The following is a 24,737-nucleotide window of genomic DNA, read 5'->3' on the forward strand; positions in this document are numbered from 1 at the left end:
TTTAAATTGGTATTGGTAGCGACTGGTAGATGGTACCGGTGACTCCAGAGCTGGTGCTTTCCTCGACGAATAAGTGTCATAACACAGGAAATGCTGCCAGCGTTAAATATACACTGCCACAAATGGCCGAACTTTTTAAATTTCGTTATAATTTTTAATTAGCATGTTATAAAACTTCAAAACTTGACAGACAAGATGGCGGATTACGATCAGCTGTTTTATTATTCATTAACATTGAATTCAAGACAATTACGCAATTTGAAATATTTCCTAACTAAATAATTGGGCATTATAGAACCAGACAGCCGTTTAATTAGAAAAATGTATGTAGGTAGGTAATTTTTTTTATTTAGTTGCAAAACCAGTACAATAGTGGGACGCCGACTACTGTCTTGTATCTCTTTTAATGCGTAAATTAGCCTCCGACCTGCCTAATCTCTATCTTCTTTACAAATTAAAAGGAAGTCGACACTCGGATGATATTCAGAAAGGCTACTCACGGATGACTTCCATTCCTTTAAGCGCTCAAAATCTTAGCAAATTAATAAAAAATAAGAAAACAAAAAACAATAAAAAAATGCATCATTTATTTGACTATTATACAAAAATAATTATAAATAGAAAAATATGTCCCATGCCCCACCAGTAGGTTATGGGGCAGACCGCATCTGCTTAAACGTTACCTCTTAACCATTTTCACCGGGAAAACCGGCCACTAATTACACATAGAACTACAGTATACACGAAAAGCTATATTATATATACATAAGCATATGGTCGCCTTATTTTACGTTAAACTTATTTACGATCTGACATTGACAAGTCTATTATGACATATGTCAAAATCGGACATGGAAAACTCAATTATGACATGCCAAGTTTTGTATTTACAAAACGATTACGTAATTTTAAAGATTTATAGTCTGTGCGGAAAGATGACCGAAAATAAAGATGTAGCAATTTCATTTAATCACAAAAAAGTATTTTACTGAGTATCAAGATATCGAACTATAATGACGTAACAGTATCGTCAAGATATTTTAGCAATTACAACTTCTATACACTTCTCAATCCGCAGAGTTAAGTTGTCAAATGTCATCGTTAATGTCACTTTTTGATATTACTTATGACAGTCGTCCAAGTTTGACATTAACAACACTAGACATTACATTTCATCGGCAATGTCAATTCAATATAACTTCTGACAGTTATACAAACATTTATTTTACATTTGTTTACAACATTTATACAACTCGTCTATTGTACAAGAACGCGTTTTATTATTATTTACATTTCGAAGTAACTGTGTTAAACAATTATTTAATGATATATAAATATAATAATAGTCTTACAAACTAAAACGTTAAAGGCTGGCAATGTCTTGCCAGCTCTTTGACAAACTGAATGTCAATGAAAAAATTTAAACAGAAAATCTATTAAATATTGCAACCACAGCTAAAAAACAATAAAATCGTAACCAATTAAATGAGGGTTAAAACAGTTTTATAAATGTAATAATTATTAAAAGCTTTTTAAACTTGTCATTGATTTAACTATAGAAGTTAATTAAAAGTGGTATGTAAAAACTGAAAAACATGGAAGTTTCATTTATGTCATATTATCTTAGCTATGGATGACAGATTAAGCTCCAAGCTACAATCGACATGTGTCAATACCGTCCATAGGACTACCGACACGAGGCCGTTGAAGTACATCATCACACATTGTCAATGCTTGAAAATACATTTTCGAGGATTCCTACAAAAAATGAATACGTTTATGTACTATCATTTATGCTTATTTTTGCTGACAATAGAAGAAGAGGGAGGGCGCGGAGAAAAATTGCAGTAAATCTGGTTACAGAATACTTGAACGGCCCCCATATGGCAATACATGTCGACGTAACAATAAATGGTCAGTGCCTGACAAATATCATAGTGACTAATGAACCATATCAAATACCAAAGTGAACTTACACATGTCAAATACCAAAGTGACCGAAAAAACATTTCAAATACGAAAATGACTACAGACATATGTCAAATACAAAAGTGACTACTGACACATGTCAAATACCAAAGTGACTACTGACACATGTCAAAAATTCCGTTACCTAAACATACAAAGTGTGTTTCATATGATGTTACAACAGCGGCAGTAGCGTGGCCTCGCGCCGCCACCTGCCACCGGCGGAGTCACGGGCGCGAAATAAGCGTGCACCTTGATATTCGGTAGGTGATTCTAAAAGAAATAATTATATTTAAACAAAAACAATTCAAAAATAAATCGGTGGAGCTACAATCTTTTTAGGTTTGGGCCTTAGATGGGTATCGGTTTTATGATTATTTGTCTTGTAGGCGAGCAGGTGATCAGCTGTGCCTGGCACACGCCGATTTCAAGACAAACCCGTTTCCTCTCGATGTTTTCCTTAAAGTGTTAAATGCGCACATAGAAAGTTACTTTCTATGATGAGGACGCTGAGGCCACTAAGCCAACGCTGTGCAACAACAAATAGCTCTTACAGCAATGCACATTCCCCTACATTTTTGTGTATGTAACGAAAATAAAAAGATGAATAAAAATCAAACCGTCCCGTGTAATTTACACCCTTCCCGCCCTCTATTTATAAAATGCTTACCCTCAATTTTCGTATCGCATTCCTCGTCACCATCTGACAGTCGTACAACTCAATGAGCTGAAGATTGTGACACGAGATCAAATGCTCCAACGCGCCATCCGTCACCAACGGGCAGTTATCTAATCCTGCGAAAAACCATTTTAAAATGTCAAGTGAAATCCTGCGTTCCGTTATACCCAGCCTTGCACCTAAAACCGGCATTTAAGTTCGATTGTCAGGTACAGAAGGCTGATCACCATGCCTCAAAAAGATCACGAAACTGATACAGAAATCTGTAGGTAGAGTAAAAAACCACTGTTACGCAAACTTTTGGGTCATATAAATATATGACCTGATGAAAGTACACCTCACAGTTTATGCTTCCTCAGAATTGTATATCTCTGGGATCCAAACGAATTTACGATCTGATATTTACTAAAATCTTAAGTGATCCATACGGTTTATGAAGATCAGACGTTTTAAAGTATGGTACGAATTACGAGCGCGGATTACAAAATTCATGATTCCACTCCGCCCTCTCTAGTGACTAGCGTAGCGTGGGTTGCGACACTCGATACAGTACGCGGAACAAAAATGAAGTAAACGCCAAATACATTTTATGTTAACTCGTAAAATATTGTAATTTAATCGCTCTTAACAGATTACTGGCAAACTAAAGTGCTTTAATTCATAATATTCGCCATGGTTCAATAAATACTAAATTAGGCAAAAGTTAGAGGTGATTTTATATTGTTTTTTGTATCGAGGAATATATGTTGTATTGTGTGAAATCTCAAATACATATTTGTTTTAATACAAACATTACACAGATATCATCAAACCTATGAAGAGTTATTTATTAATGCCTGCTCTGAAGGCAGCATTTCCCATCGTGAGATAAGATAAAATACAAAGCCGATGTCATCCGAAGCGGACACATCCGCACTAATTAAAAAAATTGTCTATGAAAACGAATACATACCTAACACAGTGAGGTGTTCCGCTGCGCATGGCGACATTGACAGTTGTTTGATTCCATAATCCGTTATTAATTCGCAATGTGATAATGTCTGAAAATATTTAATGAGAGCGTTAACCTACTGACAATGTAACTTCTGACAGACTTTTAATACTGACAATATTTAGTGTAACTTTTGACAGATTTTTAATACTGACGATATTTAGTGTAACTTTTGACAGACTTAATACTGACGATATATAGTGTAACTTCTGATACACTGTCACTACTGACTATATACAAACACTACGACATTTCGTGTCAAATTTCCCCTAGACATTTACCTCCCTAACAGTTTTCCTCAATCCCCATCATCCTAGTGGATTTTTATCTACGATTCTTTTTATCACGTTAATATTATTAATAACAATGTTACATAACCTTCTCCCTTTCGTCCCTGAAACGTTTTACAAGACCACTTCACCCTCAAACACTGGACGGTTCCAGAGCTACTACAAATTGTATATTTCTGGTTTTTTTATGCTTATGTATAAAGCATACTTTGTCAAAGATATATAAATATTTTACTGTATGCCAAAATTGTTGTGTGAATAATATAATGCCTGTTGACAAACTTTTTTAAATAATTAATTAAGAATACTTACAAGTTTCTCTAGTCGCGGACAGCCCATGGCCAAATGCACCAAGGTGGTGTCAGTAATGAGAACACATTCCTCTAAGTCCATTCGTTCAAGCATTCGACAGCTCTACAATGAAGTAAATAAAATATAGGAAGAACCATGGACAATGTCAGAAGGCAATTGCCGGCCTTTTAAGAATTGGTACCCTTTTAGAAGGACCCTAAGTTGTATTGGGTGGACTGATAACTTGATAGACATAGCAGGAAAATGCTGGCTATTGGCAAAGATAGAGACTGGAAAGCATTGGAGAAGACCTTTAGCTTTAAGTAAATAATAACATTTGAAATGGAAATTTATTATTATGAATAAAGTTAAAGTACCCACCCTTGCAAGAGCCTGGAACCCCGCATCCGTCAGCTGGGCGCATTGAGCCAACTCCAACGTGACCAAATCAGGACACTTTGCAGCCAAAGCGCAGAGAGACGTGTCTGTCAGACGGGTACAACCCGACAAGCATAGACGACGCATGGCACCACCCAGTTTCGATATCGAATCGTCTGTCAGATTCTGTGTGACATGGGTTTATTTTGTTCTTCAATTAAATCTATCAATAACAGCGTTGGTCTAGTGGCTTCAGCGTGTCTCTCAACACTGAGGTCGTAAAACCCCGGTGCTGCACCAATGGACTGTCTATGCGCATTGGAGATTCGCTCGAACGAAGGAAATAATCGTGAGGGAATCGTGCCTTAGACCCAAAATGACGGCGTATGTCACGGGATCTGATCACCCACTTGCCTATTAGATTGACAATTGACAGAGATTCAGAAGTCTGAGGCTTAGAGCTAAAAAGGTTGCAGCGCCACTGATTTATTTATTTATATTTCAATAATCAAAAATCTCTTTATTAGATTGCTCCATCATTTAACTAATTGACCATCCATTTGTCCTACCGGAAGCCGAGAGACAATTCTTTTCATACTGTAACGCCGCTCATAAGCATCATGTTTTTTTTTAAACGTTTACATAAAAACTTGGTTAGTCCAATAATCTATCGCCAATTATACCAATTGGTTAATATAAAGAATAAAAAACGTATGTATAAAAAACGCCCACCATCTCGGGACCCACCTTGGTCCTTCGAGCCGGTTTTAAAAGTTTTAAACCTTTATTCTGTATTGTTATTTATATTTTTAGCAAAATATAAAAATATATTCAATTTCGAGGCCTACCCAACACATTTATACGTAATCGTAATATGTCTAAAGATAATAAAATTCTTCTAAATCCGTAAAATTGGTGCCTTACGAGTTCGACTAAATATAATTAACTATCCATCGTAAAATGCAGGTCCGTCTACCGCGACAGTGTTTTCATTTGTGTTAACACAACATACGCTGTCCATTGGTAAAAAAAATTCAAAATAGTTTCATCAGACCTAGAGATTACCCCCTACAACATCACATTTCCTTATAATATACTTACATCGCAGCCCTGAACATTGAGCACTTCCAGATCTACACAAAATGTCGCCAGACAGGACACGGCGCGATCGTTAACATTTTTACAACCTGAAAATATTAATTGACGTTTTCATTTCTCTAGAGTAATGTTCTTAAGCGTGAGACTCACATCCCTGAAGCTTGAACGCCGGCTGTGCATAAATGATTCTAAGGAACTCGCTCGAGGGAAAACGTCATAACACCGACATTAGAGCCACGTGCCTCGAAACGGCTGATGAACTAACTTGCGTATTAAGTAACAGACATAGAAGAGAGGCCCTGATATAAAAACACTTGGTCACGTGACACTACATGGGCACAGACGAATCGCAGATTTCTTCGTGATTTCCGCTTTCATGGTACGTCATAACCGTCGCCATCTGGATTGGGTTTGGGTTCTTAAAATTGCGATTTTCATTTTGTCACCTAGCCACCACCATTCCGCAATAAATTGGTACACAAATATTTAAAAAAATATCTGAAGTCTAGTAATTACCTCTGCAAATGAAACTCTTCAATTTCGGACAACTCCTCGCCAAAGCCTCGACCCCATTTTCCGATATCGACTGACACCAAGACACATTTACATGTGTCAAAAGCTGAAACACATAAATATTAAAAGTCTCCACTTATTAATTTTTTTATAATAAATAAAATAACAGGCCAAAAATACTGGTTTTTTTATAGAATTTCGAAAGGGCAGGAGGATCTCCTGATGTAAATGATACCCTCTCCCATAGACACTCATAGCCAGAGGTAAAGGACACAACGAGCTAAAGAGAGAAAGACTAAAATTTATTAAGCTAAGAATCACTCTCCAGGATGTCAAAACACATCTTTTATAACCAATTCTAAGGTATTTTTAACAAGGCACTGAGATATATACGAGGCTGTCAAAACTCAATATTTGACATAAAGTAATAACTTTGGATTTGACCTTAATTAGAATTAATTATGTCAACCAGTCACTTTACATTTCTTTATCATGTCAAGTGAAGCGGTAGGTTGCAACCCTTCCAACTCTCGTCCTTTCCTTGTACAGAAGTCAGCGATTTATGAATCGGAACTTACTTGACTGTTCAGTTACTTGTCAGTTCTACGCCCTTGATTTTGGAAATATAAATTTAGATATTTTTCAAATATTGACCTCGGTCAGATCAGGGATGAGATTCTGGGCGTCACGAATTATATAGGACATATGGATTTCAAATCGCCCACTAAAGCGCAGCATACAAAGCTACAGGAGTGTTAAAGAAAGATGGAACGATGGATGATAGGGAAGAAAAGAATAGACAAAATAAAGAATTCTAGCTTTAAGAACCACTAAGGTAGAATGAAAATAAATGAACTGAAGTGCCAATGGGCAGAGAAGATGGCAAGGAAACAGAAAAGTGGGTAAACACAAAAATTCAAGACAATTTAGAAGGTGGGTAGAGCCCGGAGACAGCCGAACATGGCAGAGAGTGGCACAGTGCAGACAGGAATGGCGGGATTCGGAGGAGGCTTTTGCCAAAGAAGGGCACACATATGTCTAAAAATAATAATATAGAAATATGAATGTGTCTAAGTGTAAAGGTATCTGAATTAAGAGGCTGTTATTCATCTTATAAAGAACATCAAAAACGTTGCATTAAATTCATTAGGCTTTGAATGTTTATGGAGACAAGACATTTTACTTACTGGACATCCATCTGATAGCGCTTTCAAGGATATGTCTGTTACACTTGGACACGAGTCTAGGTTTATTCTGAAACACGATAAAATCATCTTTGTAATAAAGGAATTATATTTCGTTAAAAATCGAAATTCTCCCATTTTCAGACAATTAAAAGATATATAAATATATTATATCCTCACCTCTGCAGCTTGCTACACCTCCTTCCAAGGGCTTGACACGTGTGGTCTGTGACCTTCTTACACTTATTCAGATTCAGATCTTCGATATTGGGGCAAGACTGAAAAATATCCACAAATATTTCACCGACCTTTTAAAAGCCATCAACGCACTCAAGCCTCATCCATCGTCCTCTTCCTCCCTTTTTTAATGTAACAGGAGGCTCTCCTAATATCAAGTGATACCGACCATGGACACTTACATTGCCAGATGGCAAGACCATTGCCGGCGTTTTAAGATTTGATACGCTTTTTGAAAGACCCTAAGTCGAATTGGTGCGGAAATACTTCAGTTGGCTGGTTCCACATAGAGGTGATGTCCAAAAAACTACGCTCAGCAGTAGTGGCATACGTTATTACCACCACCCGTGTCACTTCGACGTCTGATAAAACTCAGCTGCAGAATCCGAACAACTCTGAACACTCTCCATGGTACAATAAATTACCTGTGCAAGAGTCTTCATAGACCCATCTGCAATACTCTCACATCCACGTAACGACAATTGCCGAAGGAAGCCCCCGCATCTGTGTGATATATTCTCAATAACGGAACCCTGGAAGCAGAAAAAGCCACTTTTTTACTGGCACACGTGTCAGTTAGTACACAAGAAAAATATTTAAAAGTAACGCCAGGAGTGTGGGCTCGGTCCGTGAGGCGCAATGGCCTCCTAAAACCCTTCTGCTCGCGATGGACGGGAGGCACGGTAACAGTTTCCCTAAATCCGTGTCAAGAGCGTCTGCTGCACTACTGCGAGCCCTACTTCCGAGTTGCCCAATCCGGTGCGAAGGTTAAAGAGGAGTACGTCGTCGTCTTCCAGATCGTTTTTGTTTTTGGCTTGGTTTTCCGAACCCTCATCGCGTTCTCTTTAAGTCTTACGACGGACTAACAAAAGATTTTTTGAAAAACACAATCATGACAAGAATGAAAAAAAAATACACACGAAACTAAATTATTACTAACTTTAGTTCACTCGACTATTCAAAAGCATTACGTTAACCTACGTAACTCGATAAAGACTTTTAAATGCAATAATTTTCTCGATATTGATGTCTTCTATAAATCTGTATTATATTGCTCTATTGTCAATGGTTACCGCAGCATAATATATGAATCTTCATTGGTCATTTATTTACACACTATCGTAATTTCATACATTTTTTTTAAATAGCCAATGTTAATCATAGTAGGGTTCTAATAGAGCCCTTAATACAATTTAAATAAACACTCACCTCAACATCCCTCTGGAAGTCAAAAAGATCGATCCTCTGCCAATTGGAGCCATCCAGAGCGAGAATATTCCATAATTTAGACACCTAATACATTAAATCATATTAAACAAATCTATTTATATGAAACAAAGTCGTGTTCGTCCGATTTTCATGGCTTTTGATTTGATTATTCGCTTTTAAAAGACAATATAAATTCAATACAATATTTCGATTCAAAAATATATATGTACAGGTGGCCAAAATGTTGTGGATCAAACGCAAATAGGGGTTAGATGGGGATGGCCTTAAAAAAATCTACGGGACGTCCTTAAGCTCAACCTCTGCTGAGTTATAATTTATTTTGCGTTTTCATAAAAAATTTGACTTTTTTACGAATTCTTATTAAATTTCGAAAAAATCTTCGATATGGGTGACGGCAGGTAGGTCGGATACTGGCCTTGTAAAATGTCACCTTGTGTCTAAAGGACATATTGTAATTCCTTTCATTCAGAAGGAAATAGAGGCGACAGAGGACAAAAGAGGCCATGCGAACGGCGGCTCCCGAAAGTACATGCCGCCATCGAGCATGACTCCTAGATATTTAACGGACTTTTGCCACGGGATGGCTTGCCTGTATAGGATTACCTCTTTTAAGAAGAGAAACTTCCAAAGAATGAGCGAGAGCACCGGGGGTTCCCCTGGCAAAGAACAATGCGAACAACCGAAACCATTCGCCTAGCGACGTTGTTGGGGTCTGCAGTCTGTTCACGATGACACTTCTACCTTTGTGGGTGGTATAGAGAGCGGTGTCATCGGCATAGAGGGCTAGCTCCACATTGGGAGCTCTAGGGATGTCGCCAGTGAACAGCGCGAACAAGAGGGGCGCGCTGACCGAGCTTTAAGGGACTCCGACCCTGATGTGTCGAAGGGACGATGACGTTCCCTCTACTCGACAGCGCATCGAACGGTTGGACAGTCAATTAAAAATTACCTTTATCCATACTACATACATAATATTTTAGCACATATAGCAAATATAGTGAAAAATATCTACTAACCTGTGCACAGCGACATAGCGAGACCACGTCTAAGTAAGACAATATTCGGAGGAGCAATTCTTTTGGTAATTTTTTATTTATATGGTTCTCATCTTCTCCCGAAAACCGCGCGAACTGAAAGGATAAATAACTTAATTCACTTAAATAATAGCGCCAGCGCTCTGCAATGGAGTCACAGTATAAAAATAAAATATCGAGGTTAATCTCCATAAAACGTGGCGTTAAAAGTGTGGTAGCAACAGCAAGGTGATCAGCCTTCTGTGCCTGACACACGGCATGGATTTCTTTCATACTCGAGGATGAATCTTACGACGAAACCTCTAGGTTTTTATACACGACAGGCCGATGCAAAAATCTGTTGTAGACAATACTTATACAAATATATATTTTATAGAACAGGGCAAACGGGCAGGAGGCTCACCTGAGTAAGATATCGCCCATGGACATTGCCACATAGCTCGCGGGCCTGTTAAGTGGTACAATTGACGGACTCTAAGTCGTATGCATAATAAATTTTGTGACGGAAAACGAAGTAGAGGTGGGACAACGCAAAAGATGGGAAGCTGAACACAAATTAACACCAGGCAAATTACACATAAAGAAGAGTCACAAAGGATAGAGAACAGTTAAAAGGGTTACAGGCCTTTGCCAAGACACACTCCAAGATATAATGTAGTGAAAATATATTAAAGATCACAGAGTTTTGGGAATATAAAGGCTATATTATTATTATTAATTGCGCTCTTTTGTCTCTTTTAGTAAATTATGCTAACATTATGACGAATAGGGAAATGAGTAGGTTAATTCTAACTGCTTTTGATAATTGTACATTATTTCTCAGAGTAGGGCACAGTCAAGTGTCATACTTATCATACTTGGTTATAAAGCCGATTCTTCTACTACTCAATATTTTAGTTGTGTTGAATATTACTTTGAATGTATGTAATTTCACAAGGCTTAATTGCTTATTCATTTAACGTCACCTGACATAAGATATTTATTTATTTACATAAATACCTACATTATCCTTACAGACTATGTCAATATGATAATGTCAACAAAAAATTAAATATAATTTATAATTTAAACAACTATCGCATGAGCTATTAGATGGCAGGGTAATTGTCATAACAAATGAATAATCATTAGAATTTGAAGATGTAAAAATAGCAGTAGACATTGACTAAATATTTCATGTATAAAACTATATTAAATTTTTTATATTAGGTATATGTTATGTATAGTTTATTCTTCTAATAAGAGCTGTATACATATAATGAATTAAAACGTGTGAATAGATTCAAAGAAAGACCACAATATGATCACAGAATACAAAGCTCATAATATAAGGTTAGATCACAAAATTCGCAGAAATGCATGCGTCAGCGGCTGGTTTGTAATAATAGTTCATATTATTGGTGTCCCATTAACAATTGTTCTTATGGTTAAGATAAATATATCTAGTAAGATAATATCGCACAGCATGTTTCCAGCACAGATGGCTGATTGCCTACTAATCAATCAAAGAAATAGATGCAATCTAATATAAACTATTTATTTACACAAGTAAAACTAAGATGTAAGTATTGTAAACCACATGACTGTTTATAGACAATATCACTTTTATTGCTTTATAATGCTTATCTTATCATAAAGTAGATTATTTAAAACAATGTATTTTGTAAATAATTATCTTAGACAACAAATAATACACTTTAATTTGTAACACACATTGTATTTTAAAAATTCTGGCACTTGTTTACTTGGAATGAAAACCTACATGATCAATTAGAGAAATATTCTGCACCTACCCCATAGTGGGATTGAAAGCCACCTATTTATATATTTTTATTTGTGGTAGGGAAATAATATAATGAAAAAAAACTGCCCAGTAATCAAAACAAACAGATTTGTTATTTTATATATTTTAATAAATATTATTTACATATTTATACAAGGTATGTAGAAAAAAATATTCTTGATAATGCTATGCTAGAAATATATGTAATTACCATATTATAATTACTGCACCATTTAATTGATGTCTATTACATAAAATTATGTCAAGATCTCACACAATTTGGTGTAACGGTTGACTCGAGTTGATTGAACTTAGGTCGTTACACCGGTTAAAGAATAATTATATATAGGTACCTATATAAAATATTTAATAAGACGAAAATATCCTTCCCTACTTCTTCCATACGTTTATTACGCAATTGTGATCTATATCAATAAATAGAAGCGATTAGCGTTCAAATTCAGAAATGTCTTTAAAAAAAACATGTGGGAACAAAGAAAACTGGATGGGGTCAGCTGTTATGAAAATACAAACAAAAGAAAATCAATGGCTTACCTCGAATTTATTCCGAGTGGAATAACTCATACTGGGGTATGGCGTCACTTTGGCCACTATGTAAGAATATCAGCACACTTTTAAACACTAACGCAAGGAACAAGCGAGAAATCAGCAAATATGGATGATGTTTTTAATTTTTTCGCTGTATGTTCTTCGAACTTCGTTTTACTTTGAAATTCGTTCGGAAATTTTTCGGAAGTAAACATGATTGTCATTTAAAATACAATATAATTAAAATCAATTGAAAATTAGTTTCATTAACTATACGTAATAAATATACCATTATATACATTTAGAAGATAACAAATGTTCATTTAAATTTGTTTTATGAAATATCAGCTGGTATATATTGTAATTTGTGATCGTTCAGAAACGCAAAAGAAATTCAATTTCAAAGTTAGATAACAGGACATTGACAATAACAACTTTGCTTCAAACTGACATTTGTAAAATATAAGCAATTAATGTAAATAAGAAAAAATATATAGAAATATAATTTCTGATACAATATTTTGATTAATGTGTTTCGCGAAAATTTGAATATTGCTGATTATAATGGCGTAATTATTCTTTGTTCGAATGGAATACAGGCACATAAAACAGATGTCATAGCGGCAATTTGGCGCGAATTCAAAATTTTGTTGGATAATTTTGTTAATTATTTCGTACCTTCTTGCTAAATGCCTATGACTGAATGCATGATTGAATCATGAGAAAAATTATGTATATGATATAAGTGTATGCAGATGATTTTGAAGACCTTGGATAATACCTATTATATTTTATGTTTTAATTTTAACACTGCTACACGTCTACATCATCACAAGGAATAAAATATGGAAATAAATATTATAAAATTTTGGGAAACTTTATTGAATGCAATGTTTTACTTTTTTATAAAATATTTTAAGTATTATTACAATGTAATTGATACAGTAAGATCCTAATAAAATGCAATTTAAAGAGCAATTATTATAATTGAGCTTTTTTTAAAATAATGTCAAAAGATTGCTAATTATTACCCTTATATTTGAGTAACTTTTGCAGTTGATGTTGTACTAATATATTCAAAACATTTTATGAGATGTCATTCAAAGTATAAAAAGTCGAAATCTGTACAGCTGCGTTGCTCTGTAATGGCGCACAAAATAACTAGCAACTGCATCGACTAGCTATTGTTATTTGATAATAAACTTTATTTATAGAATAAGTCTAATCGCACTCTTTTGTCTCTTTCCGTTAAATTGTTTTTGGATAGTGAATTGTTAGATGAGTGCTTCACTAAAGAGTGTATTTAAACATAATCCCTATAAATAAAGTTATATAGGCTATAATTTTTAAATATTTCACGCCCTTAAATAATTACACAGATTTTATACGATTAGTTAAATATTTTTTTTAATTTAAATAGATGGAACGTAACAAGGGTTAATGTAAGACATTGAATAACTAAATATACAAACTATAGATATGATGCATAGACAACTGTTTGGATGTTTAACAATTGACTCAGATTCTTGGCGCGAACATTGAGTGCCATATGAAAACTTTGACTTTCTGAATTTTAGACAAAGACTTGAACGCAATTTCTCTTCATTGTTATTTTTTATATTATTTATAATGTACAATGTATCTTTGCAATAAGCTTCCCGGTTACTTAGTTTAATTTTTACTTTTAATTGCTACAAATGGATTTTGAACAGGATTTTCGATTTTCTCGAATGGATAATTTGGGTAATCCTGCCAAAAAGATGGAATAGTGAATCTTTTGTGTTCGTCGAATTTGTTGATTTTTCCTATTTCCTCCGCTGTCAGTGAAAAGTCGAAAATGTCAATGTTCTCCTTCAGACGCTGGACTTTGACAGTTTTCGTTACGGGAACGAGTTTTCTGTCAACCTATAATTAGAAAAATATTTCAATGTTCAGTTTAAACTACAGTGTTCATCTGTCTGAGAGCAGTGTTGGTTTCAGCGTGAGACTCTCATCCCAGAAGCCGTAGGTTCGATCCGGGAGTACACCAATTGTTCGCTCGAATGAAGGAAAACATCGCGAGGAAACCGGCTTGCCCAAGACACAAAACGCCGACGGCATGTGTCAGGCTCAGGAGGACGATCACCCACTTGGCTGATGAGAAATCTGAGGCCCAGACCTAAAAACCTAATCTGTCTGACATTCTTAACAGAAAGAAACAAATGAAATTTTATTGATTTAGTTTCTATGAATATTGGGATAATGACGACGAATGATTTGTGAAGGAATGATGAAATACAGAAGCCTGATCATCTGCTCATTAAAAATCTCTGTAATCTGATTCTCCTTGATACATACCAACCACCTCAAAACAACCTGAGGAACAGTCTTCCCATACTTCCTAGCAATCTCCACCAAAATAGGGTCATCCATCTTTGGTCCAGGTAACTGCATACCGTATCTTGGAACCAGTGAACCGAGGGGTGAGTACCCCATCACGGTAATGCCTTCTTTCTGGGCGAAATTGACCAGTTCCTGTTCGGTTATTTGAGGGTGGTTCTGTAGAGAAATAATAAAATGCAAATTGAGGGTAGTTTCAAATAATGCGTTGTATATGCATTTGCGCATAACTCTATTAATGAATTCTAATCTAAAGACTGGTCCGAATTTTATGGTACAAGAGGCAAATGAGTGGGTGAGTCTATATCCACTATAGTGTGTGCGTTGCACAAAGCAAACCATTACCTGTCAGAAAATAGTTCGCTCTTTGAAGGCTGTAGAGTCGTATCGGTAATACTCCCAAAAAGAGGTGAATACTTACTTCTATCTGAAGAACTGCAGGTCTAACACTCCCTTCATCTAGCAATCGCATCAGCTGGGTCCTATTGAAATTGGACACCCCGATGGCCTTAGTCAGTCCTTGGTTTAGTGCATCTTCCATCCCCTTCCAGGTATCCATGTAATCCACATCAACATAGGTGTAATCCTCCTGAAATTTTACTTTTATTTAGATTTTTTTATAGGATAGAAGCAATTGAGCCTACAGGACGCCCAGAAAGGGCAGTCATTGACACCCACTTGTTTAAGCACTTTGCATTGGTCTAAGGTGACCAGTGACCAGAGAGCGAGGCAGGGGGAGCATCCTAAAAATAAAAACATCAGGGCGAAAACTAAGATCACCGACGCGCTGACCCACATAATACAGGTGTACAGATAAAAGATGGAACGCCAAGGCACCCGCTGGAGGGGACCTCCTGGAAAAAGTAACGTGGGAAGAATACAAAAGCGATGGGCTGACGACATCGTAAAGGTTTCTAGGGAGAAATAGATTGAAGAAACAAATAAAAGATCCAAATGGAAGTTTCTTTTACCCCTAAAGGGTTCCTGCAGAACACGGAGAAATGGAAATAACAATAACTAACGTAAGCTACGAATTATAACGGTCATACTATGCGTAGAGGCGATGAGAACTTGGAGAAACTGACCGTGGTTGATTTGTAATTAGAATTGATATGCAATTGAAGTGGCTTTATTTTAAGTAAGCTATGACAGTTAATAAAGAAGAGGATAACAGAAGATTAAGTAAGGTATACTAATAGATTTATGTTCAATACATTTAAGTCTCTCAAGACCAATCAATAGAAATAACTTTTTTGTGGATTAGATAAACATTTTGAATTCTAGAAGCATAACTCTTGAAAATTCCAATAGAAAGCCACGTTATTTGTTTGTATATATTAAACAATAAATCATCTGCAACATTTTGGCCTCAGATTTTGTATCTGTTTCATGATCAATCTAATACGTAATCTAAGGCACGATTCATCACCATTTTTTCCTTCGTACGAGCGAATGTTAAATGCGCATTAAAAGTCCATTGGTGCACAGTGCTTCTACGACCTTAGGGATGAGAGCAAAATGGAGCCACTAGGCCTACCCTCTATATGAACCCAAATTAACAGACTTTTGCGGTACTTGCAAGTAGATTTGGTAAATAGATTCTTACGAACGCTCTCTAACGATGAGAGATATGTTCTAAAGGTGGATCTGGATAATGCCTGCAAAAGTCCAGCCTAACTTTCATTTAGTGAAACTTAAAAGGCACGGAATCTTTTGCGATTTTCACTGATGATTAATGAGGATGGTGCGACCTGACACTTGCGAAGGTGGTGCGTAAAGCAAAAAATAACACGTTTTAATACTTACATTAACAGCAATAGGCCAGTGCATGAGATACAAATCAACATAGTCCAAACCCATATTCTTCAAGCTGGACTTCAAAGCTACTGGAACTTGTTCTCTTCTGTGCTGTGTGACCCACAACTGAAAAGACACTTTATTTACTTATATTTTCATGCCTACAGTCATGACATACCTCGTCTCGCTTTCATGACTTTCACCATGCTTATGTACTTTAGGTGCTTTTTACATCTCTCTTCTCCAAATAAATTCTTAATGATGGAGAAAACATATATTTTTAATAAGGCTCCAGTCAGCTTCCAGCCTGCCCTTCAAGCGATTGATCACACGACGCCCCAAGCCCAGGTCCGAGTCTCGCAAGTCGTCGTTATATGAATCAAGTTATTCAAATGTTATTTCGAGACTATACCTTAGTGGTAACGAAAGCGTCCTCTCTCCTTATTTCCCCCTCTTCAATCTTCATACGGATCGCTTCGCCAATTTCGGGCTCCGTCTCATACAAGGATGCGGAATCAAAATGGCGGTACCCCAGCTCTATGGCTCGCAAAATGACATCTCGAAGTTGCTTATTAGAAGAGTGGACTATACCTTGCTGAAAACAATAATAATTTGCAAGCGTTTCCAACACACAAATACTACTTACAAAATTCTTAACGTACATAGTAATAATAATTCATGTCAAATTTGTTTCCTTTAACGCTAGCAGCATTTCCTCGCTGGATTGCAATACTTATTCGATGAGGTAAGCACCAGCTTTTACATGCCTCCAACTTTAATTTGTTTCTCTTTGGAGTAGTCTTGGGCCGTGGGGTGCAAGTGCTAATTAAAGATTTAAGTTGGTGCCCTAAAACTGGTGCTTTCCACTGCTGCTGGAATAAGTATCGTAAGGATATGCCAGCGAGGAAATGCCAGTATTAAAGGTAGGTAGACTGCCATAAGGACCAAACATTTTTAAATTTGTTTTAATTTTTTATTTATCCTAAATTATTATTAGTATGTCAAAATTTAAAATCAAGGGCGTAGAACTGAAGAGAAGAACTGGCAATAAACTCTCTGCCACTTATTTTAATCGCCAAGTTTTTCTTTTTCACAACGTTTGTAAGGAACTGCAAACATTACACCATGTTTAATATGACATCTTAAACCAAAAACAAAAATTTGTCTCAGATTGTCACAGATCCTCTACCAGCAGGAGGCATGGTGTAAGTTAAGAATATTGTAAATACTGTATTTGTGTGTTTGAAATAAATTACTGAATTATTATTACCTCGTCAAATCCCAAATACGATCCCAGAGCGATCCCTGGCATATCTCTTCCATTGTTTAGTTTGTACTTGAGTACAGCGGAGGTAGCTCCCATCTGTAATTATTCATACATTTAAATTGTATCGCGTAACATATATTTATTTAAATCTCCACTGAGACATTTAACGTTTTTTCTATTGTTGGGAAATCAATTTACAGACTCCAAGAAACTTTTAAAAGACGAGGGGAGTATGTCGGTCCGTGGTCCGCAATGAACCCTTACTAAAACCCAACAGCCCCATCTGCTTGCTATAGATGGAAGGCACCGTAACAGTTTCCCTTCATCCGTGTCAAGAGCGTCTGCTGCACTACTATGAGGCCAACATCCGAGTTGCCCAATCTGGTGCGGAGGTCACAAAGGAGTACGTGTGTAATCACGTCGTCGCCTCCCAGATCCTTTTTTACAATTATGAGAAGCTCTGGGCTCCTCATAATAAGGCGGTGAAACATAAAAATTCCCTAATCCAATTACACAAAAGCAAGGCACAGCAAGACAAACGTGGGTGGTGAGGCCTTGGACCAAATCCTGTACGTACTACAGAAGGGGCAGGTCAAAAGTAACCGAACGAGCATGGTCCGGATGTCATGAAAGCGAGGCGAGGTATATAAATAAAGTGTGTTTTCAGTAGCTTTGAAGACCAGCTTGAAGAATATGGGTTTAGACTATGTCGACATATCTCATGCAAGTCGAGATCCGTAAGCACTGTCTACTCCAGAAGGCGTGAATATTGTATTTTTATAAGTATTTTTGTATAATTTTCTATTTTATTAGTGTTAAATTGCTTTAACTAAAAGAAACTCACCATTTTCAACACAATTCACTAACGAAACGAAAGTGCGAAGCAAATTTTAAAATAGCGTCATTTGAGATTTTAGAATTGATAATTTTACGTTTAGTACCTACCTTTAACAAAAATTGTTACTAAATTAAATAAAAATGAATTCAGTGGCGCTAAAACCTTTTTTTAGGCCTGGGCCTCATAATTCTGTATATGTTTCATGGTCATTTGTCATCATCTTCCTGTGACTGACACACGCCTTCGACTTGTTGGGTCTAAAGTAAGCCGGTTTCCTCAGGTTCACATTTTCCTTCACCGTTCGAGCCAACATTAAATGCGCAAATAGAAAGAAAGTCCATTGGTGCACAGCCGGGGATCAAACCTACGACCTCAGGGATGAATATCGCATGCCACTAAGCTAACACTGCTTTACACACATTACTATATGTATCATAATGAATATTTCTTTTTATGCTTAGTTTATATGGATATACTTGATATATACTTAATAATTATAATATAAATAACACTAACAATATTTTCCGTGAAGACGCAAGCCAATCACAAACCGCTTGGTCTGTGATACTTTATTTATTTATTTCTATTTATTGAGAAGGATTTACTGTTTATAACTAACTAAATATAAAGTTCTTTTTACGCCATTTAACAAATCTCTACATAGTACCTAACAATTAACTGGTAACTTGGTAAGAATAAAATCATTTTAATCCAACTATATATGTATAGCTAATATTGTTTGTAAATATTTGTTGCTTTCCTACAAATATTGGAGATATGTTTATGAAAGGTCATTTTAGCATCGAGTATCAAACCAAGTATTATTATTTCATTACATACGTTGACGGATATTCAAATGTGGTGTGTCAAATTTTATTATTTTAATTATAAATAATCATTGAGCTGTAGGATTACGAAATAAATAAATTAATTAATCAAAAAGGCAAAGAAAAGGCGTAATTTTCAGTCATGAGGATAATGGACAAACATCGCTTATCTTGTGTTCTTATAGAGAATGTTAACTATTGCGAGAATAGATGGCGCCATATGCATAATAAAAATAGTTATATAAATTATAATCTTGGTTTGCCAATGTGTTCGCCATCTGTGGTTTGCTAATGGAACTTAACACACATAGACGCTACATATTTTGTATTGTATAGTGCGTTAATTGGCACGGATTATTTCTTTATTGGCATAGCAATTTAAAAGTGTTTGAAAAACGCAATAAGTTTCGACAGGACAATGTATTTGCCTAAATATGATAAATGAAACTACATTAGGTATGTTGCTGAAATAATAAATATATTATTTTGAATAATAATTTTAATTATTACAGTGCCATCTGTTTTATATTAGTAGAATGTCGTCGTGTCAAGTTCTGCCAATTAGCATGGAACACAGTATTTATAGCAAGTTTAAAAATAAAATTAAGTCCTTTTAGGACAATGAATTGTCGTATATAAATGAAACTGTAATATATTGCTGAAATAATTATAGATTTATCTGTTAAAATAATACTGTCCTACAACATTAATGAAATATTGATTATTAACAACGACCTTTCTACTTATCGTAATTTTGTATATCACGCTCTTAATGAGGTTTAAGCTTCTATTTAGTTTTTTTGATGTGAATGTGTGTAAATTTTGTCACATTTTCTTGTCTATTTTAAGTATATACGTTATTTTCGAACTTATACATCAATAATTTTTATAATAATCTTATTTGTTACAGCGCTATCTGTTTTCTATTTTAAGAATGTCGTCGTGTTAATTCTTTAAATTTGCAATTGTTTATTTATTGATAGAGCAATGACTTAACAAAAGAAGATAAATCCTGATATACAATTAATAGGCGTATAGGGTACGCTGCAGAAATAATAAATAATATGTGAAGCCAAAATATTGTATTTTTAATCCCGAATAGAAACATCATTAAAAAAATCAATAGCGCTACAACCTTTTTAGGTCATTAACAATCAGCAAGTAAGTATCAAGTATCAACCTGTGCTTGACACACGCCGTCGTGTTGGGTCTAAGGAACGATTCCTCGCGATGTTTTCCTTTGTTCGAGCGAATGTTAAATGCGCACATAGAAAGTCCATTAGTACACATCCGAGGTTCTACGACCTTAGGGATGAGAGTCGCTGAAGCTACTAGGCCAACACTGCTCACTAATATTATAAAGAGATATTTGAATTGAATACGGTCCAAAACTACAGAATTTGAAAAATTCTTTCACCATTAAAATCCCACTATGATGAACATAGGTTGTATAATATTCTCAAGGTGTGGAAAAGACTAATAAAGATCCTTATAAGCTGTGGAAACTTTTGACAATTGAGCAATGTACTACAGTCTTGTAGAAGACATTAATAACTACAAAAAAGTTTAGCATTTAAAAGTCTGAGGAAAGCTTTAAGCTATAGAACATTGTGCTACCAAATTCATTCAGCAAAGCTTAGATAGGAATATAAAATTGAAGAAAAAGAGAAACACAAAATAACTCACCATTAACAATATTATTAAACTTCTAATCATTTTCAATTTGCACTAACAAAATACAACAAAACACTTATTACAGTTAATAAAATAATATTTAAAATGATATCAAACTGTTAACCGAGATATCCCTTATCTACAAATAACAACTTTGGAGTAATTTAACTGAAGGAAGATACAAATTCATTTAGCTATATATTATTTAAACATTATCTATGCTCTGCATTTTTAATTAATTCAGTAGTATAATGTTCTATAGCTTAAAGCTTAAATAAAATAGGTATGCAATAAATGGAAAATTATATTTTTAGATATTTATGTCTCCTGTTAAACTGTAGTACATTGCTCTATTGTCAGCTGTGTCCGCAGCATATAGGAATCTTTATTGGTCTTTTCAATTGAGTTAAACTATCATAATTTAATTTCTCTGTGAGAGTGTATTGTACATATTGATGTCTTTTATAAAATGGTAGTACATTGCTCTATTATCAGCAGTTTCTACAGCATATATCTTTATTGTTCTTTTTCAGCCCTTTTATCTTTGACAACATTTTTTTAACTGTCTTAAACAGCTAAACCTGTCTAATTCTCAAACTGAAAGTATATTTCTTGTGAAACAGTGGTACCTATAATCATAAAAATCACATAAGAGAGATACTAGCCCACGACAAAAGTAATCCTTGTTGTGGTGCACTTTCTTATTAAACTTAGCACCTTTATCAAAAAATTATATCGTCATTAGTTTATCAATCTTTCCAATTAAATGTATTAAACGATAATTCAATTATATCTGCGGTTCCCATATTAATTTGGTCGTAGCACGATGTTCTGTAGCCTTAAGCATTAAATAGACTTAAAAATGCAAAACTATTTTGTAGTTATAGATATCTTCCATAAAAATGTAGTTCATTGCCAATAGACTCTGAAGAATTTAGGAATCTTTATTGGTCTTTTTTGGGTAACAGTATCGTAATTTCATGCACACACATTTTTCTTAAATATATATATATATATATATATAGCCTATGTTCGTCATACTAGGATTTTAATGGTGAACTAATATTTCAAAGTTTTAAAGTCTTAACTCTTAATGCAGTCAAATCATTCCTCTTTATGATATTAATGTAGATAGGCTCGAGACAAAGTCAGTTTGCGTGACCAACTAACGCCAAAGGAGTTTGTTTGGAAGTGGTCACGTGACTAAACGGTAGCTAACGTCATACCCACTCAAATTTTTTTGGCAGCGGCGACAAGGGCAAACTATTAAAAAAAATTATATATATTTTGTGTCTAAGAAATATTTAACTTCTTACACAATACTAATTATTCAAACGAAAAAATCAAACGATTTAAACGAAACAATTGAAAAAAGTCACTTTACTAACAGCGCAACTCCATTAAAAAAACGGCTACTAGGCCCTTACCTTTTCAATCTCTGCAGCGGGCTCAGTCCAGATAATATCAATATTGTATATAGAAAATAGAAATCTAAATTTGTATGAGAATGACATCTCGTGTCGACAAATTTTCATACAAATTTAGTTTTCGACTTTCTACATACACTACTGTTAATACAAAACAATACGTGCAATTAAAAAAAAACAACACACCATTCATCAGTAATAGATTAAGATGTTTACAAAAAGACTAACTATTTTTAATAGAAACTGGGAAGCAGACTGGGAGTCAGTTCACTCAACGGACTTTTAAAAACGTCTGTTAAACTATGTTCATTATTTCCATACATTGTCATGTGTCCTTTTCCAGAGATTACCTTTCGCCGAGAGTACGTACCCTAGTAGTAGAAGCCAACTTCCTCCAGGTTTAATTAAAAAGCAAATGACGAGAGCATTACTCAAAGAGCAGTGAACTTGATAAAGTGTTGACGTTAAGATTACACATTGCCGATTCGTAGAATTAATAATTTCAAAATACAACATACTTTAAATGAACACTTGAAGGAAATCGTGATGATTAGATTTGCACAGTCATTTAAGACTGATCTACTTGCTTGTAACGCTGGACATCGTTAAATGTCAAACGAATAAACAATAAGAATTAGTCAGTCAGGTTCTACAACATTTTAGGTCTGGGCCTCAGATTTCTGTATCTGTTCCATGATCATTTGCAGGTATGTAGATCAGCCACCTGTGCTGAAACACGCCGACTTTTTGGTATCCTCACAATGTTTTCCTTAACCGTTCGAGCGAATGGTAACTGCGCGCATAGAAAGAAAGTCCGTTGGTGCACAGCTAGCGAATGAACCTACGTCCTCAGGTATGATAAAGCCACTAGGCCAGAACTGCTTATACCCACCCTATAGACAGCAATTCGTTCTCTCCATAAAAACCATTATCAGAGATCAAGGATAATCGTGTTTTTAATATATCTAGGTAGCTATTTGACAAGTTAAAACCCTTTTTAGATTTATAAGTGGCTATAGAACCTATATAAATTGTTATTTTTAAGTATTTATTTTATGAACATTCAATTCATATTTTGACGAACAAGGCAAAACGCTTGGACAAAATGGCACCGCTTAAATAGTTTTCTAAATTAATTATTATCTATAGAATACACTCAATAATACTTTATTTTTTATGTCAAGTAACCCACAGATTACAGGTTATAAAAAAGGACTTTTAATTAATACCTAATTAAATCATAATTGTTTGACAGTGTGACGTTATGTTTTATTATATATGAATATTTCTTCCGCGTGTTTAGATTTAGCGACCTCTTCAATAATAATCTTTATATTTAATTCTATCAACAATGAATACATATACATAATGAATTATATACTAAAACATTTCACAGGAATCACACTATCTTCTGGTGAATTTGTATTAAAATCCGTATGTAGTTTTTGAGTTATTTTATAATATGTAAGGATTATACAATGTGTGTGTGTATTTTGATGTATTTTATAGTATTTACAAATAGTAATATTACTATTGAGTTATATTTATGTATTTACAAATATTTTTAAGCGACTGAAAAAAATCAGTGCCTGATAATGCTTCTCTACTCTAAAGGGAACAAACAAACAAACTAAATTAAAGTTGGGAGTGTGGTACATATTTTTATAGAATCTCGCTGTTAGGTTGGGAGGATGTTTAGTCTTGTCGAAGTGGCATGAGGACGCCAACTGGATGAGGCAGTGTGCTCATCGAAAAATGTCTCCATTATATCCACATCAGCCGACCCGTAATCCTGTTTACACTGATTCACCATCAAGTACTTACTGTCAAATAAAAATCACAGAACACTAAAAAAAAAACTTGAAACGACTCCTTTGCACTCCTTTTGTTAACTGCCACCGGACGCTGTTACAATCTTTTTGTAAACAAGATAAGGTACTGTGGTGCTGTAAGGCGTTTAAGTAAATTAAATTAAATGACGACCTATTTAAGATTATTTTGTTATAAATTTATATCTTCCAAGACATCAGTAGAAGATGCAGAGAGACGCCACATCTCTATGCAACGCCAAGGGATCAAGCCGCTCGGAAAGTGACTGGTCGTCGACAATCCGAATCACTCTATATTAAATACGGGCAAGTAGCAGCTGGGGAGTTCCCGCCCAGAGGTGAGGTCAGTACTCCATGTGGGGCAGAATTTGCTTAATATAGTTGCAAGCGGTGGCCCAGAGTGAAGTACCATCTCGCCTTGCTGAGCACACCTAGCTTTTTAGAGGCTCCGCATCCTGCTTCCTTCCCCCAGGC

At 35.2% G+C, this 24,737-nt stretch overlaps 2 protein-coding genes across 5 annotated transcripts; both read right to left on the minus strand.

Moving 5' to 3' along the window:
* Nucleotides 1–566: 566 nt before the first annotated feature.
* On the minus strand, nucleotides 567–12,454 carry LOC123718732 (F-box/LRR-repeat protein 20). Its single transcript, XM_045675483.1, has 13 exons — nucleotides 12,232–12,454; nucleotides 9,876–9,989; nucleotides 8,839–8,922; nucleotides 8,055–8,162; nucleotides 7,573–7,670; nucleotides 7,396–7,462; nucleotides 6,212–6,314; nucleotides 5,699–5,784; nucleotides 4,601–4,783; nucleotides 4,241–4,342; nucleotides 3,600–3,687; nucleotides 2,639–2,763; nucleotides 567–2,241 (listed from the first exon to the last, which is right to left on the minus strand). Exons 1-13 carry the CDS (start codon nucleotides 12,259–12,261, stop codon nucleotides 2,134–2,136), a joined length of 1,296 nt encoding a protein of 431 aa, XP_045531439.1. The 5' UTR covers nucleotides 12,262–12,454; the 3' UTR covers nucleotides 567–2,133.
* Nucleotides 12,455–12,998: 544 nt separating this feature from the next.
* Nucleotides 12,999–24,285, minus strand: LOC123718868 (aldo-keto reductase AKR2E4-like). Of its 4 annotated transcripts, none has more exons than XM_045675807.1 (7): nucleotides 24,259–24,285; nucleotides 17,672–17,764; nucleotides 16,814–16,996; nucleotides 16,411–16,527; nucleotides 15,026–15,193; nucleotides 14,563–14,763; nucleotides 12,999–14,130 (listed from the first exon to the last, which is right to left on the minus strand). In XM_045675807.1, exons 2-7 carry the CDS (start codon nucleotides 17,762–17,764, stop codon nucleotides 13,897–13,899), a joined length of 996 nt encoding a protein of 331 aa, XP_045531763.1. In that variant the 5' UTR covers nucleotides 24,259–24,285; the 3' UTR covers nucleotides 12,999–13,896. The 4 variants fall into 4 exon arrangements, with proteins under 4 accessions (XP_045531763.1, XP_045531761.1, XP_045531759.1 ...); XM_045675805.1 differs by lacking the exon at nucleotides 24,259–24,285 and adding an exon at nucleotides 22,435–22,485; XM_045675803.1 differs by lacking the exon at nucleotides 24,259–24,285 and adding an exon at nucleotides 21,020–21,142.
* Nucleotides 24,286–24,737: the final 452 nt, after the last annotated feature.

Source organism: Pieris brassicae, chromosome Z (assembly GCF_905147105.1).
Source record: "Pieris brassicae chromosome Z, ilPieBrab1.1, whole genome shotgun sequence".
NCBI classification, from domain to species: domain Eukaryota; kingdom Metazoa; phylum Arthropoda; class Insecta; order Lepidoptera; family Pieridae; genus Pieris; species Pieris brassicae.